At 37.2% G+C, this 18,905-nt stretch overlaps 1 protein-coding gene across 8 annotated transcripts in view; it reads right to left on the reverse strand.

Annotated features, from left to right (window-relative positions):
• PPARG (peroxisome proliferator activated receptor gamma) overlaps positions 1-18,905 on the reverse strand; it is a 130,389-nt gene that overhangs the window by 55,098 nt on the left and 56,386 nt on the right. Inside the window, exon 1 of one of the 8 annotated variants that reach the window (XM_008525650.2) lies at positions 17,853-18,192. The exons of the other annotated variants lie outside the window; for them this stretch is intronic. Within the exon in view, the coding sequence (XP_008523872.2) occupies positions 17,853-18,006 (154 nt within the window). The 5' untranslated portion in view covers positions 18,007-18,192. Of the gene's footprint in view, positions 1-17,852; positions 18,193-18,905 lie in introns of those variants that run through there. 8 annotated transcript variants of the gene reach the window in all.

Here is an 18,905-nt window from a genome sequence, read left to right on the forward strand (position 1 = left end):
AATCATTTTGCAGTGTGAATTGACCTGGGAATTTTCTAATTCCCCTCCCATTACGATAGCTGATATCCAGAGACAAAAATTATCCTGAAATATTAGAGCGGAAAAGCCCTTTTAGAGATAATCTAAGCTCCTCATTTGACAGATGAAGAAAATGAAGCCAAGTGACTTGCCCACGAGTGCAGTTAGTTAGAGGCTGACTGAGTAAGAGTCAGGTTCTCTGCCTCCTACCCTAGAGATCTCTGCACTGCATAATGGAGTCGTCACTATAGGTAACCAAGTGACTTTTATTACATTGACAAAGGGACTTTTAACCTATGCTGATTTTCATAAATCCAGATTTTTTTTGGTCTTAATTGATTAATATATAGAAATGACATCAAATTTAGGAAGGAAAAAAGTCTCACGCAAGCAGCCATTTAGTGGATGGCAAATTATAACAGAATAAAAAAACTTCAATAGAATTTGTTTCTAACAAAAATAATAAACTCTGAATTGATTAAAAGGTTTAGAGAATAGTCTAACAAAGTGAGCATTGTATCAGTCCACGTTTTTCCATAATAAATACAAGTATCCGTATTTTGTTTGTTTGTTTGTTGCTCGTTGCTGGTCTGAACATCAACAGTGAAGGTGAATGAGGGCCAGTATCATGTTAGATACCCTGCGTTTGAATCCTATCCTATCACTTGTCAGTTTTGCAATCTCCTCCTACCTAATTATCCCCAACTGTAAAATAAAATATTGCCTACCTCATAGAGTTGTTGTGAAGATTAAATTAGATAATCTAAGTAAACTGTTTGCCATAAGGCCAGACACTTAATAAGTTCTCAATAAATATTGGTAGTTATTGGTAGTAGTAGTAATTTTTGTACATGTTAGTAACCAGACTACTAGAATCATGTAAAAGGTGTACTAAAAGCTTCCAACACTACCATGAGGGGACAGGAAGAGGAAGAAACACTAGCAAAGTCCTATTGTTCAAACAAGACTACGCCTAAAACAGATGTCCTGTTTAAAGACCTCTGGAAAAGGATAGTCCGCAGCTTCTCTTGGTTACTGATTCCAATGCATAATTGTCCTTCTGTGGCCAGGAAAATATATGTCTTCTCTGGCACTTCTCCAACTATGTTTTACATATGTTAATGATGTCCCTTTTAAAATACTTAAAAAGAAAAAGATTCTGGTAGGCCAATAAATTTAGGAAATGCTAGTCAAGCAAGGTTAAATAAGTTTACTGCAAGACTTCTTAGACTCATATGCTATTAATTCATGAGAATACAAAAAATAGAGGGGAGGGCACTGTATGTAATATTTGAGGAGTTTAACATCGGATGGAATACAGTTTGTGAAGTGATGGTCTAACCTATGTTACAGTTTGCAACTTTTTTTTATTTTCTAAACATATAGTTATCATCCTCTGCATATTTGCCCTTTACCACATGTACTTGAAAGGTGTTATTAAATTGTCCCTCAGGTTTTCTTTAACTTTAGGGTGAATAAGGGCAAGAATTTACGTTGGTTAAAACAACAACAAAACTCAAGAGAGAAAGGATTTCTCACTTAAACCACACAGAAAGGAATCACTTGTAAAGACTAAGGCTCTTTTTATAGAGACTATCCTAAAAGCTTCCAGATAGGAAAAAAAAAGTCCCATACAGAGGATCAGGAATCAGAAAAACACTGAATTTCTCACTAGCATCACTGGAAGCTGGAAAATCAATAGAGCAAAGTCTTCAAAATTCAGAGAAAAAATTACTTCCAATTTAGGATTTTATACTCAGCTAAACCATCAATCAAGTACGAAAGTAGAATAAAGACATTTTCAGAAATATAAGGCTTTAAAAAAAGTCACCTCCATGCACTCTTTCCCAGAGTTCTATGCTAGAACAAAAGGAAAATATGAGATCCAAGAAACAAAGGATCTAAACCCAGGAGAGGGGTGAAGGGACAACAGATCCCCAGCAGCCTAGAGAGAATGGAGCAGGAGGAAGAAGGCCATGTGAGATTACCCAAGAAATTAGAATGCTAGATATATTTGACCTTTTTTTTTTTTTTTTGAGGAAGATCAGCCCTGAGCTAACATCTGCCAATCCTCCCCTTTTTGCTGAGGAAGACTGGCCCTGAGCTAACATCCGTGCCCATCTTCCTCTTCTTTACATGTGGGACGCCTACCACAGCATGGCTTGCCAAGCGGTGCCATGTCCGCACCCGGGATCCGAACCTGTGGACCCCGTGTGAAGTGGAACGTGCGAACTTAAATGGTGTGCCACTGGGCTGGCCCCATCTGACCATTTTGAGAGGTTTTTTTTACTCTGTCAGAGAGTTTGAACTAGTGGTAGATATGCAGAAAAAGAATAACAATAAAAATGAACAATTACTAAGTAAAAATCTAAGTAAAAATAAAACAACTCCAGAAAAACAAATAGCTATTCGGAATCAGAAGTAGAATTGGAGTATACTACCTGGCTCAGTTTTAAGCAGCACATTCAAATTTTTTACAATGTAAAGATGAACAACTGATTTAATTTAAATTACAAATAACCAATTGTAAAGAGGAGGGGAAGGAGAAGTGTGTGTTTTGGGAAGGGGAGTGTGGTGGTAAACAGCTAAATGTTGATCTTCTACAGCAGGAAGTCAGTGGGTAATGAATACAATTTAAAACATAGCAGTACAAGCATGGGATTGTAAAGATATGGAGGCAAACACCATGGAGGTAAATATTTAAAGGAGTTAAAAATCACTACGTCTGAGCAGTGGGTAGTGGGTGTGGGACTGAGGATTGCTGTTCTTCATTAAAAGCATTATACTATCTGACTTTTAAAACTATGTACAAGTATTACTCTGATAAAAGTAAAAATTAAGTTAAATATTTTAATTGTAGTATTTCCTCACAATTTCACCTAACAGAGGGAGTAAACATACTCCTTGCATGTTTTTCTGTCCTCTTCATAGGAATTATCATGCAAGAACCTGGAAAAGTAGAGAATATTTTAATGTAGTTTCAAGTAAAATAAAGGAAAATCAGAAAATGTTGGTACTTGGCCAATAGATGACTGTCCTTTTGACTCAAGCGTTTAAAAAATGAATTCTACCAATTCATTTCCTTTCCTTCACTGGTGTCAAGGATTTTGATGAGTAAAGGAGGAAAAGACTGATCCCATTAGCAGAAGTACAGTTTAACGACAGCTAATAATTTTTAAGCATGTACTATATAATAGCCACTGTACCTTAAACCCACTACGTATGTAATTTATAATTTGTTAATGTATATATAATAATTTACATGTATAAAAAGTCATATGGGTTACATACAATTATTATCAACCCCCAACAGACTGAAAAAATTAGAAAGGGGTTAAGTGATTTGCTCAGTGTCACACAGCTAGCACATACTGGAGCTGGGGTTTGAATTCTGTTGTAGTTTCTCTGAATAGAGAACCTCTTATTTTGAACACCATGAATTAAGAAAAGGATTAGAAATGGATTCATTGGTGTGTCATATGTTTCTTCAATGTACGAAAATATATTTTCATTCTGCTGTCTACTTAGACTATGTTAAAGACCAAATCCAATGCTTCTGTGGGTGATGGCCCGTTGATACTCCCATTGACGGCCTTGGCAGAGGTGGAGGCATTCTAACACATGTCTATCTATGCACATTTCTTTATAAAAAGTCAGACAGTCTCAAAGCATATTTTCAATTTCAGATCAACAAGGGAATATCATCAGCTTTAGAGAAGACCATGCGCATTAATGCTTTTTAAAAGTTCATTTTCTCTTGCATGGGCCACTCTCACTTAGATAGCTTGTTTAATCCAGTTCTGAGGTTCCAGGAGACAAGAAAGATTGCAGGATCATGCCCTCATCCGTACTAATCATTTCTTCTGCTCCCTTAGCTGCAGAGTCAAGTCCTCTTTCTCATTATGGTCAAACCAGCTGAAGGCTTGTTCTGCTAAAACCACCCTCACGTGTTTCTAAAGGGAAACTTACTAACATCCCATCCAGGACTAAGGCTAAATCTGTTGAACAGTTAATCACTCTGGTCGAGTCGAAATTCCAACCTCGCCTAGCACACATCGGCAGCAAGTGAAGAATGGTACTTAGGTCAGAAAAAAGGAACCAGGATGTTGCCCCCCGGGTGGCTCCCTCTGCACATTTTGGTTTTGGCCTTACAGCAACAGGGAAATGGAAAGGGGAGAGAAGACACTGAGTGGAAAGGAAAATAAAAGGAATATTCCAGAAATGTATAACTACTCCAAAAGGAAGGAGCCGCCAAGGGCCTGCTGAAGTACTGTTTCTCTTTGCTTTGTCCACCCCTCAAACATTGTAGAGGACCTCCTGAAATCAGGGAAAGACAGAGTGGGTAGGTGGTTTCAATAATGTTTTACTACTGAAGCGCCTCCAAGAGCTTGAAATTATCACAGGGGGAAAGTCACTGTCTTGCTCAGAGTTGTTTAATCTGGTAAAATGACGTGATGCATTATGCTTCTGTTTACTTTTTTGTTTTCAATTCACTGTGCCAAGCACTCTTAACGAGAAGACAATGGTCTTAAGCTAAACAAATACTGAGAACAAAAGTGTCAAAACAGATGTAGCTGGATCCCTAGTGGTTATGGGGTGATTGCAGACTTTCACTGGATTTCATACATCTTATCTGAAAACATAGTACCACATGATATTAAAACATCTATAGTAAGCATTTTTCATTTTTGAATCTTCCTCCTGAGCAATTACAACATTATCAAAAATATTCTATATGAAAGTATTTAATACAATTCAACCATTCATCCATCATTTAAAAAAACCTGTTAACTAGGAAGAAAAGGAAACTTCATTAATCTAATAAAGAATATCTATAAAAAGCAAACAAAAACTCTAAAGTAGCCATCATACTTGGTGGTGAAATATTTAAAGCTTTCCTCCTGAGAGCAGGAATGAGAAAGGATACAAGTCATCACTACTTCTGTTCGGCACTGTTCTGGATAACTATCCAACGCAACAAGAGAAAGAAAAAGACACAAGGATTAGAAAAGAAGAAATAAAACTAAAGTTACAGGCATGTCTTGGAGACATCATAGGTTTGCTTCCAAATTACCGCAAAAAAGCAAATATCGCAATAAAGGGAGTTACACAAATTTTTGGTTTTCCCAGTGCATATAAAAGTTATGTTTACACTACAGTGTAGTCTATTAACTGTGCAATAGCATTATGTCTAAAAAAAGCCTACACACTTTAATTAAAGATACCTTATTGCAAAAAAATGCTGACCATCATCTGAGCCTTCAGGGAGTCATAATCTTTTTGCTGGGGGAGGGTCTTGCCTCCATGTTGATGGCTGCTGACTGACCAGGGTGGTGGTTGCTGAAGGCCGGGGTGATTGTGGCAATTTCTTAAAATCAGACAACAGTGAAGCTTGCCACATCAATTGACTCTTCCTTTCATGAATGATTTCTCCGGTGCAGGTGACACTGTTTGATAGCATTTTCCCCACAGCAGAGCTTCTTTCAAAATTGAGCTCAATCCTCTCAAACTCTGCTGCTGCTTTATCAACTCAGTTTATGGAATATTCTAAATCCTTTGTTGTCATTTCAAGAATCTTCACAGGATCTTCATCAGGAGTAGGTTCCATCTCCAGAAACCACTTTCTTTGGTCATCCAATAGAAGCAACTTCTCATCTGTTAAAGTTTCATCATGGGATTATAGCAATTCAGTCAAATCTTCAGGCTCCACTTCCAGCTCTCGTTCTCTTCCCGTTTCCGCCACATCTGCAGTTACTTCCTCCACTGAAGGCTTGAACCCCTCAAAGTCATCCATGAGGGTTGGAATCAACTTCTTCCAAACGCCTGTTCATGTTGCTATTTTGACCTCTTCCCATGAATCATGAATGTTACTAATAACAGCAAGAACGGTGACTCCTCTCCAGAAGGCTTTTGACTGACTTTGCCCAGAGCCATCAGAGGAATCACTGTCCATGGCAGCTACACTCTTACAAAACGTAGTTCTCAAAGAACAAGAGCTGCAGGTCAAAATTACTCCTTGATCCACGGACTGCAGAATAGATGTTGTATTAGCAGGCTTGAAAACAACCTTAATCTCGTACATCTCCATCAGAGCTCTTGGGTGACCAGGTGTATTGTTCAAGAGCAGTAATATTTTGAAAGAAATCTTTTTTCTGAGCAATAGGTATCAACAGTGAGCCTAAATTACTCAGTAAACTGTGTTGTAAACAGATGTGTTGTCAACTAGGCTTTGTTGTTCCATTTATAGAGCACAGACAGAGGAGACTTAGCATAATTCTTAAGGGTCCTAGGATTTTTCAAATAGTAAATGAGCATTGGCTTCAACTTAAACTTACCAGCTGCATTAGCCCCTAACAAGAGAGTCAGCCTGTCCTGTGAAGCTTTGAAGTCAGGCATTGACTTCTCCTCTCTACCTATGAAAATACCAGATGGCGTCTTCTTCCATCATAAGGCTGTTGCATCTACACTGAAAATCTGTTTAGTGTAGCCACCTTTAATGATCTTAGCTAGATCTGGATAACTCGCTGCAGCTTCTCCATCAGCACTTGCTGCTTCACATTCATTTTATGTTCTAGAGACAGCGCCTTTCCTCAAACCTCATGAACCAACCTCTGCTAGCTTCAAACTTTTCTTCTGCAGCTTCCTCCCCTCTCTCAGCCTTCACAGGATTGAAGAGAGGTAGGGCCTTGCTCTGGATTGGGCTTTGGCTCAAGGGAAGGCTGTGGATGGTTTGATCTACCCAGACCACTAAGACTTTCTCCACATCAGCAATAAGGCTGTTTCACCTTCATCTCAGTCGTGTGTTCACTGGAGTAGCACTTCTAATTTCCTTCAAAAACTTGTCCTTTGCATTCACAGCTTGGCTAACTGTTTGATGGAAGAGGCCCAGCTTTCAGCCTGTCTCAGCTTTCGACATGCCTTCCTCACTGAGCTTAATCATTTCTGGCTTTTGATTTAAAGTGAGAGACGTGTGACTCTTCCTTTCACTTGAACACTCAGAGGCCATTGGAGGGTTATGAATTGACCTAATTTCAATATTGCTGTGTTTCAGGGAATAGGGAGGCCTGAGGAGAGGGAGAGAGACGGGGAATGGCCAATTGGTGGAGCAGTTAGAACACACACAACATTTATCGATTAAGTTTGTCATCTTATACAGGCACGGTTCACGGCACCCCAAAACAATTATAACAGTAACGTCAAAGATCACTGATCACAGATCACCATAGTAAATACAATAATAAAGAAAAAGTTTAAAATATTGTGAGAATTACCAAAATGTGACAAAGAGACATGAAGTCAGCAAATGCTGGTGGAAAAACAGCGCAGATAGACTTGCCTGACACAGGGCTGCCACAAACCTTTAATTTGTAAAAAAAAAAAACAGTATCTGTGAAGCACAATAAAGTGAAGCGCAATAAAACAAGGTATGCATATACTCACAGATGACATTATTGTACAAAACATAAAATACAAAACATAAAATAAAATAAAACCATTACAGTTAATAGGAGAATTTAGCAAAGTTGCTGGATATGAAGTCAATATTTGAAAATCAACTGTATAATTTTTTTATTTTTGTGAGGAAAATTTATTTTGTGAGGAAGATCTTTTCCCAATCTTCCTCTTTTTGCTTGAGGAAGATTGTTGCTGACCTAACATCTGTGCCAATCTTCCTCTATTTTATGTGGGATGCCACCACAGCATGGCATGATGAGCAGTGCTAGGTCTGTGCCCAGGATTAGAAACTGTGAACCCTGGGCTGCCGCAGTGGAGTGCGTAAACTTAACCGCTATGCCAGCAGGCCAGCCCTCAGCTGTACTTTTATAACCCAGCAACAAACAGAAACATTTTAAAATGATCTTTACAATAGCATCAAAAACATCAAATACTGAGGGGAAAAAATCTAGCAAAATGTGCGTAAGATCTCTACATTGAAAACTCAAAAATGTTACTGAAAAAAATGAAAGAATATCTAAATAAATGAAGAAATATACTACGTTCACAGACTGGAAGACTCAACATTGTAGAGCTGGCAATTCTCTCCATATTTATCTTAGATTCAGAACAATTCCAATCAAAACCCTAGCATTTTTGTGTGGAAATCTACAGGCTGAGTCTAAAATTTATAAGGAAATTCAAAGGGTCAAGAATTGCCAAGGCAATCCTGAGGAGAAGAACGATGCTGGACCATTTATACTTCCAGATATCAAAACCAATTATAACAGTAGAGTAATTAAGACAATATGTTAATTGGTACAAAGATAGAAAAATAGACCAACGCAACAGAAGAGCAAGTCCAGAATCAGTCCCACATGTATACAGTAATCTGGTTTATAACAAAAATGTCACTGCAGTGGGAGTGGGAAAGGATGCTCTTTCCAATAAATGGAGCAGGTCAACTGGATATCCATATGGAAAAAGACGATTCAACCCCTACCTTATACCATACACAAAAATCAACTCCATGTGGATTGCAGATCTAAATGTGAAATATAAAACAAAAGAGCTTTTAAAGCTACAACAATGTTTTATCAGCCTTGGAGTAGGCAAAGATTTCTTCAACAGGACATAAAAAGCACTGACCATAAAAGAAAAATTTGATAAATTGGACTATAGTAAGATTAAAAACTGTTTATTAAGTGAATCTAAAAGCAACACTCAGAATGGGAGAAGATATTTGCAATACATGTACCTGACAAAGTATGCTTTAGAATTCATATCTTAAGTACTCAATATAAAAATGGGTAAAAGAGGGCTGGCCCCGTGGCCGAGTGGTTAAGTTCGCACGCTCCGCTGCAGGCGGCCCAGTGTTTCGTTGGTTCGAATCCTGGGCGCGGACATGGCACTGCTCATCAAACCACGCTGAGGCAGCGTCCCACATGGCACAACTAGAAGGACCCACAACGAAGAATGTACAACTATGTACTGGGGGGCTTTGGGGAGAAAAAGGAAAAAAAAAAATGGGTAAAAGACTTGAACAGGCCACTTCACAAAAAAAGATAGCCAAATGGACAACACATATTTTTTTAAAAGTGCTTAACTTTTTAGTTATCAGAGAAAGGGAAATAAAATTAAAATATGATACCACCATATACCCACCAGAATGGGTAAAATGAAAAAGACAGAAAATGCCAGTAATGTACCAATAAAGATGTGGAGCAATTGGAACACTCAGACACCATTGGTGGAAGCGTAAATTGGTACAGCCATGTTCAAAACTGTTTGACAGTGTCTCTTAAAGCTGAACACACCCTATGGCCCAAGTATATATCTAACAGAAATGTGTAGGCTTGCTCACTGAAAGACCTACACAAGAATGTTCATGGTTGTACTATTTGCTAATGCATAAATACTGGAAACCAACAGAATGCTCATCAACAGTAGGACAAATAAATATATTGTGATATATTCACACAATAAAATACTATACAGTAATGAGAATGAAGTACAATTCTTCTCAATTATGTGATTAACAAATGCTGAGCAAAAGAATTCAGACACAAAAGAGTAAACAATGTATGATTCTATTTACATAAAACTCAAGAACAGGCAAAACTACTCTATGGGTTAGAAATTAGAATAGAGGGCTTCTGGAGTGCTGGTACTGTTCTGTTTCTTTAACTGCAAATTACACAGGTATGTTCATTTGTGAAAACTGTTCATGCATTGTTCTCCATGTATGTTATACTTCAACAAAAAGCTTAAATAAGACAGCTGTTCCATAAGGGTCCTGGGAGGGGGGCTGACAGACGGAAATATGCAAACCAACCACATAACCCAACAAAAACTCCTCCATTTGTGTTAAAAAGCATTGTTACAGAATTTCTAGGGCATTCATTTAAGAATTTCCTTATTCAGAAGTTATGAAACAGTGTTAAAATTAGTCTTAAAAAACTACATATTTTTCTAACTGGTTTCCTTGTACAATAAAGGCTAAATACATATTCAACCAAGACCCTCAAATCAGTGTAAACAGGGCAGGTAAAAATCCAAAGGGTGCGCATTTTATTCTAAGGAGTGAGTATTAAAAGTTATGTTTTTGCTTTAGATATGTTTGGCTTATCTGTAATGCCTATTCTGCTTTACAAGGACCCTGTACTTTTTAACTATGCAAGAAACCTTCTTCCAAATACTAATGCCTACATCAGGAGTCCTGTGTTTAGGAAGTTAATATGTTTGGATCAGTTGAGTAATCTTATGAGACATTCTATTTAAATGAAATAAAGTCAGTAGGTTACATCCAAGCTGTAGATTTTATGCTAATTATTTAACTCTTCTTTGTATCAACAATCTATTTTATAAACCTTGTTTCTTAAAAGAGTTATTATATTTTACCAAAGTGTTTCTCTTCCCCAAACCTTTCCTTGTTTTACTTTTCTTTGGCATTTTTCTTTCTCGATATCTTAATCTCAATACATGCTCAATTAGAAATACAAAACCAAAACCATCTAAAATCAAGATAACCAATCACATAATACTATGTGCAAGGTATTTTTCAGGCCTCATAAGAAATACAATATAATGTAGTTCTTGACCCTGAGAATTCACCAAGGTGAAAGATGTTTAATAATAGAAGGAAGTATTGAGACCAAACTAGTGATAGAGACAAGTGCTCTAGAAATGTAGAGGGGAAAGAGACTAGCATTTTCTGAAATAATTGGGGATAGCTTCATGGTAAAGGTGGGTTTTGAATTATGAGGGTCCAGTAGGATGATTAGGATTTAGATTGTTATTGACAAAGATATTCCAAGGAAAAGATATCTGTCTCCATCATCCAGCATGCCCCTTATACTACCTGAGTTAGCTTAAGCAATAACAACTAAATGAATACAATGTCAAAGATGATTAGATTTTATATAGGACATACACTAAATTGGATTGGTTTCTCCAGGGTCAATTGTTTGAATCTTGTAATTGATTAGAGATGTGTTTATATCAAAGGCAAAGAGATTTCTTTGTAAATGGTAAAAATTTCTATGTAAACCTGGCCATACCTACGTCAAACTCACACTTTGGGCTCTTATTAGCATCATATTTTAATCAATGAAGCAAACTTGCCCAGTCTTATATGAGAGATCTATAATTTTAAAGACTAAGCTAAAGGCAGGGTTTTAGGTAAAGTGTAAGACAATAGTGAAATAAAATCCAACAATCTTACATTAAAAATATTTAATTGTTAATGCAAAGCAAAAAAATAAGAATAGCGAATATTTTACCTTTTCCAAAAGTGAGTTAATTAAAAGAAGTAAGGGGAGCCGCTGTGCTCACATGTCTGGAACATGTGAAGGATAGCAGAACTCCTGCTCTGTTACTAAGTTGTGCCACTGGCTCTTCGCCACAACAAAAAATTGAACCTTGGTTTCTTTCTTCTGGAACTATGATTAATAATATGTATCTATCAGATAATATCTAAATATTCTGAAAAAAATGCTAAGGAAAAGATTGTAAGAGAGTAAGAAATAAGTCTGACGTAATTAACCATGGTAACAGAAAACTCCCGATAGCACGGATAATGAAAATCTGTATTATCCCAAAGCGGTAACTTCCATTTTAAGGGTGAGAAGATAAAACTAACATTTGTTGGGCACCTACCATATATCAGGCACTGCTCTGCATGCTTTATATATTGGATATTAATTAATCAAATAAGTTACTTTTCTTAGCACTGCTAGCAAGTAAGTCTCTTGGAAGTTCAAATGAATATTGGAAATATCAGGTAGGAAAGGTAGGAAGTATCAAAAAGTAGACAGACTTGCAGAAGAACCCAGGTATTTGGATAATTCACAAACTTGTTATCAAATTAATATTCAAATCATATTCAACTAATGATACTCAAACCAATGGAGGGATATGGTGCAAATTAACTCTAAATAATAGGTCATTCAAAACATATTTGTACCTGTTTTTTTGCATATATAATATGGTTGGTTTGTTTATATTAGCATTGGTTTTAGAATAATATTTAGTGTACACTGAACTTCTGTTTTTACTAACTAAACTCCAGTGCCTGACCTCAGGAGCTGCCAAGGTGCAGCAAGAGGCCAGCTTGGTATTAAGTCAGCAAGAACTTACAAGATACCTATTATGTGTTAGATACTTGTGGAAGAAAGAAGACAATAAAGCATGGGTTTTATCCTCAGTGACTATATAATTTGGCTTAGGGAATATATCAAACAGAAAATAATATCAGGTAGTCTGCAATTAAGGGTTAAACAGTGTGATAAATGTGCAAAATCAGATAAATGGTCTTAAAAGCCAGTCTCTATTACCAGTCTTCTAATACGTATTGAGCACCTATATACAAGGCACCAGAGTGCACACTGTGAAGTCTAAACGCCCAGCTTGCAAAGCTCTTTATAATCTGGTTCTACTTTATGGTCTGATTCTTAGACCAAAAATGTAAGAGGATTTTATTCTTTCATTTAACAGGTATTAATGAGCCCTGTTATTCACCAAGCATGCTCAAGGCTTTTGGGATATATCAGAGGGTGAGCAAACTAGACAAAGATCTCTGCCTTCATGGGGTTAATAAGCTTGTGGGATAAAGTGGACAATAAACAATAAATACAATAAACAAGTAAATTCTATGGTATGTTAGAAGATGATAAACACCTTAGAAATAAGAAAATATAGCACAGGGCGAGGGGAAGGGCAGTGGGGAGGACAGATGATTCAATGGGGGGCGTCAAGACAGTCCTCACTAGAAGGTAAGATCTGAGCAAAGATTAGGAGCTGAGAGAGTCCACAGAGATGTCAGAGGAAGAAGGTTCCAGGAAGGAGCAGGAACTAGAGCAAAAGCACTAGGCAGGAGCATGTCTGGAATGTGGGAGGACAGCAAGGAGACCCGAGTGGCTGGAGCAGAGTAACTGACAGAGAGGAGAGGGGTCTGAGCGGCTGACTGAGGTGGGTGGGGTGCGGGGCAGACTGGGGTTTTTGTTTGTACAAGTGAAGTGGGGAGCCACTGTAGGGTTTTGAGCACAGTGACAGATGGGACTTACGTGTTACCAAGATGCCTCTGGACGATGGGTTGAGACTAGGCTGTTGGGAGGTAAGGGCAGAGGCAGGAAAACCTGTCAAGAGACTGGGGTGCCAATCCAGGCAAGAGACAGTGGCTTGGATCAGGGTGGTGGCAGTGAGGGGGGAGAAGAAATGTATTCTCAACATATTTTCAGTTTAGAGGAGAGGGAAAGTAATTAATGGTACTGTATTCAGCAAATGCTTCATGTGTGGAGGTTACTTACTTGAACCTGACCTTGAAGGACAGGGAGGATTTGAAAAGGTGGAAGAATTAGGAAAGGCATTCCAGGACGTGATAGGCTTGGAGGCAAGAGAGGGGATGGCTTATCCTCGAGACAATGATATTAGTCGGATCAAAGCAAGGTAGACCAATCTCTGGAGTGTGGAGGGAAATAAGACACATAAAGAGGAGCCAGATTATAAAGAGCTTTGAAAGCCAGGCTGAGGAGTTTAGACTTCACAACGTGCATTACAGTGCCTTGTATATAGGTGCTCAATACATATTAGAAGACTGACAATAAAGACTGGCTTTTGAGACCATTTATCTGGCAGATTGGATTGAATGGCTGAGGGTTTCTCATTTAGAAGGTCAGCTAAAAGGCAGTACAGAAATCCTGGCATGAGGTCATGAGGCAATAAGGGAAAATTTCCATGTAGGTAATTGACAGTCGATTGTTTCAAATCTACTTTATAATGCAAACCATTCACCACTTGCGGGAACCTCAATCTTGTGTTGGCAATCCCTTACTCAAATAAAAATTACATGGGTATAAAAAACTGTGCACTCAAAACAACCACGTGATCTTAATTCTGAGGTTATAAGAGTTGAATTGCAGTTGCTATCAGATACACATGCAATGCCTGTGGCTCTAAATTAGTTACAGGTGCAAAACTTCATCTACAAAAAAGAGTAATCTGGTAGAGGTTTTTCGAAATTCAGTTGCAGTCAAGTAAGTCCAATTCATTCTCTATTACACATCTTTTCGCAAATATTCAACACTAGTAGACGGACACGAGGCATCTTCTGAACAACTTCAAATGCCTAATTTAAGAGTGTCTAAAGGAAGCTAAAATAGAAACTTTTTGTCAGTTCTGTTGATCTAATATAATGAAGAAATTTTCTCAGATTTCCTCTGACGCAAAGAATATGTACTTTACAAAGTTACCATGATTTTACAATTTCCTCAGGGTTATCTTATTCAAGTTATAAGTGAGAATGCTGACAAAGATAGTAATCTATGACAACCTCTATCAGAAGTATAAAAACTGTTTTTCATTTAACAACCCATGTTTCACACTGCAATTAACAGTTTAAACGGATAATTGCTGTCAGGTAGCTTTCAAGACATGCTGCATTCCTTAGGGATGCGAGGGGAAAATACAATGAAAAAGACCCCAGTGGTTTTTTTTAAGCATCTCCTATAAATGACATTTGTTTTGAGTTTTCGTATAATTCATAATTTGTGGGGAAAGTACAAGAGAAATGACAGTGTTTAGAAACGCAGCAAGGAGATTCTCAGAACCTAGAAATCTACCAAACCTACTAAATTCTGGTGCTCGAGAAAGAGATTTGAACAGTTAAACCAGAAATAAATAATAAAACTAGAGCCATACTAAGGAAGAAATTTATATGGACAATAGTAAAATTCTAGAAAAAGGCCCTGAATTGTTATTACATGTGAGATTATGAAATTCAGAGCTGTGTCAATAACCTAAATCTTCATCATATATAGAGAATATTATAATCTAAGACGGTTTTTCAATGTCTCTGAAAAGAAAGTATGTAATCATTGCTCTCATTTAGGTCCAAAGAGTGATTTCAACCTTTGGAAATTCAATCTTTTCACAGTAAAATGTTAATAAAAGTGAGAGGTATCCTCAATCTTAAAAAATCAGACAAAAAGATGCTTTCTCTAAGTTTGATCATTTCCTTACCAAAACATTCACTGAGGTCATGCAGAAGCCTCCTCTCACTCAAGTAACTGCCACTTATTTTACTGCATAAGGAATTCTACAGTTTTTTCCCCATATTCCTTAAAATGCCCTTAAATGTAGGATATTGTATCAGCCTTCTATCCACAAGTGATCAATACTACAAGGCCAAAACAATAAACTCTATAAAGGGCTTCAGATGTGCTTTGGCAAATATTGCGTCATTCAATCCTCACAATAACTCTCTATTTTCTGTTAATATATGTGGAAAGAGAGGGCAGAGATGATAAACGACTCGTTCAAGCTCATACAAAAAGTATGTGGCCAAGACAAAATTGGTAGTTACATTCCCTGATACTACATGGGTCCTTTCAAACTTCTGGAAGGTGAAAACTTTGGTCAATTATCTAAATGCTTGCAAGTAGATAGGTGCCTGGAGTCACATAGACACAGTTTAAACATCCCTCAATAAAAATGGCAGGCAATCACTCACTCACTCCCATCTCAGGAGAGACTCTCGTTTCAAAGGATCGCCTATTGCAGCATTTATCATGTCTCTAAGGCACATTTCCATTGCTCAATCAGCTCCAAAGACAAGCGTGTCATCATCTTCCAATGCTCTGGTGCAACCACTTAAAATCATAGAATTCACACAGGACTACGTCTGGCACTAAAAGCAGGAGGCATATTCAGCTTAAGTTTGTGGAAGCTTCCCTTCAATCTTGACAATTTTTACGAGTGGAAATGGTTTGAGAGCCAGCATGGGGTTACGTGGGGTTGCTTGAGGAGTTCATGATGAAAACAGAAGGGAGAATAAGATAAAAGCGGTCAGAGTAATAACGGAGCCCAGGAACAAGTGCAGAAGTCCTCTTTGGGCATAGTGGCTACACAGAGCGGAGTTTTCGCTCTCATGAATATGACCAATATAGCTGGATCATTCGCACTCAATCAGCCATTTTTTCTTCAACAGCAGCACCCAGCTAATTGCAAAACCCCCAGTTCCACTTTGCCTATGATGAGGAAGAAGGAACAGCTAAATGAAAGACTGTATCTAAGCCACATACCTAATCTCTGCCAGTGTTTCATCTCTGCTGTCCTCAAACAGCTAATGATGATCAAATTCCCAATTTATTTTCAAGTTTGTTTTGGCAAGAGCGGAGTAGGTATTTATCGATCATTTACAAAATACAATAGAAGTTAACAACCACAAGTCTTTGGCCTTTAGGACCTCATATTTTTAACAGAAAAACAATGCTTATGAATAAGAAGCAATCAGAGACCATATAAGACAAGAGTTAAATTAGCGGTACAGTATGTAACTTATTAATTGCTAAGAATTCTTTTCTGTACCATGTTAATTAAGAAGAAAAGCAATAGGTTATTCTTTTGGAAGAGATTTGAGATGCAAAAGAATTAAACCTAGAGGCAAATTCAGGCATAAAAATAAAGAGATTAGCACAGAATGAAAACTAACCTGAATCGCATAACCACCCCTTACCATAAATAGTACTTGTTCCCCAGTTAACCTAACATATTTGTTGCACTGCACTCTGGACATATTCTTTTCAAACAGACAAAACTATCAAATTTTGACTCAAGAACTATCACAGTATAGCCAGGACATTCTGTCCCGATGCAGGCAAACTTAATAATTGAAGAAAGATAGCAATAATTTTTATGGCTTGCAGAAAATGGAATAACAGCATTTTATATAATGAAACTAAACCCCTACGTAAGAGGCTCAGATGACAGAAATGTACATTGTGTCAAATGATCATGATAAAATGAAATAGTATTTCAGGAAATATTTTTTCTTAATTTCTAAAAAGCTTGATGTTTTTAAAAATTGTGATTAATATGTTCAAACTTCAGGCTTCCAGAAAAATTTAAAAGTTAAAATGTAAATCCATCCATTTCAACGATTAAGTGACTTAATTCTAATGCTTTAGCACTTATATTGTAAAACATGAATCAGAGGAGTCAACACAGTCTATTTTGGCATCTATGAGAAGAAAAAAATAAAACCAATAGAAATATAGAAATAAACACAAACAGAAGCAGCTGTGCTAAGAAACTCCAGCAGAAGGAGCTATAGAAATGAAGAACTTACATTTTGCAACGGCCGAGAAAGAAATGTTGAAAAATGAGGTTATCTGTTTGAAACTTACAAATCTAAGTAAAAGTAATAGTTAATCATTTACTTAGCATGCAGTAGGCACTTAGGGACCTCATGTTCTTTATGTGTAAAATGAGATGCTGAGAATAGATATTCTTTAAGATCTTCACAATCCATTCTACAATGCATTAGGCACTAGGCTGGGTATCCTAACAAATTTAAAGAAGAATATAATTTGGTCCTACACTCTGGAAGCTTATAATTCTTTGCCAGAGACAAAAGGTACACAGAAATATCTAGATTTCAGAGTAGAACAGAAATGTGCTGAGAAGGCTTTAAGAGGAATAAAAATTCCGTAAGAGGGATAGAAACTGCTATGAGAGATATCTAAGATATAAGACTAAAAGGAGAAAAAGAGACTCTTCAGGTATACTCAAAAGACCTTAAGTATTTTGGGGAAACATATATAAACCCAGGAAATACAAATGAATAAGATTTTTTTATATATAAATACACCTTTAATGCTTAAAATTCAGGAAATGGCAGCCATACACACAGATAAAATATGGATTAGTTTAGGTTTCTTTTTTTAAAGTTCTGAATATGCTTCTAAGTGAACATTATAGCAGCAAACTAAGCATTAAGTGACTGAACTAGACATGTGATAGTATTAGAATAAGTATAACTTGGAAAACAAACTACGTGAGCAATTTTACCCTTCCATAAACGCCCAAAGTATCCCAACAGCCATAGCTGGAGTTGACTTTACCTTGTGAAGTGCTTGCAGACAGTGTATCAGCAAAAGAATCGCTTTCTGGGTCAATGAGAGAATCTTCCAGAGTTTCACCCATAACAGCACAGAATAGGGATTTGCAGTAATTCACACAGATATTTTGTCTATTTCTTGCAAAAGACCAATCCATTAAAACAAAAAGACTTGTGAGAGTAGAACTTGCGAACACACCAATGAGTCAAGACATGAGTTTCCAAATATTTGGGAGAGGAGGGAATAAACACCCAAAAGACCAGGCCTGAATTGGCTGGCACTCTCCTGCCAAAGAGCCAGCTGTGACAAAATGTTGTGTCATAATGTTGTTCAGTACTTTGGCAAGACCTGGTACATTACAAGGAAAACATTGCCACACTGTCTCGCCAGTGACCCACATGTCCAGTGTCTTGTGAGGGTTGCGAGCTGTACAGTATTTAGAAGTATCAGAGCAGAAAGAGTGTTCAATATCCGATTGCTTCTTAAATGGAAAACCCTAAATCTCTGGGTTATGAAACACCAGATAAACTTACTTGGACAAAGTTTTTTCTAGCTGTCCATCCCTGGTTGAATCTCTAATCAAATTATTGAAGAAAACCTTTGAATTCAGACATGTATTCTATTTTAAAATTGGGTATCAGCATGCTACTGAAATGTAATATTCTAAGTTATTTATTATACTACTTTCTAAAGCCCCAAATGACACTGACTGCTATCCAAATTCTATAAAATTAAATTTTTGAGAGAATGAAGATAAGGCCTGATAAAGTTTAGATTTTATATACGAGGGTTTGCTTTTTTAAAACTTGATTATTAAGCTTATCCATCAATAGCGAATGCCACGATACTGCATCAATTGATGTTTAAATGATAGATGCCACGCCATAATGAAAAAAATGGAGTTCTCCCTGAGAAGAATAATGCCTTACCAGAAAAAAATAGACTTACACTGAGAGGTTGGCAAGGAATTGTGGTCAGTTCTGTAACCAGGAAAAGGCTGGCTTCTTGCTCAAGGCCTTTTGCTCTTCTTGGCAAAGAGAAACACCAGCAGTGCCA

This window comes from Equus przewalskii, chromosome 15 (assembly GCF_037783145.1).
Source record: "Equus przewalskii isolate Varuska chromosome 15, EquPr2, whole genome shotgun sequence".
Lineage (NCBI taxonomy): Eukaryota > Metazoa > Chordata > Mammalia > Perissodactyla > Equidae > Equus > Equus przewalskii.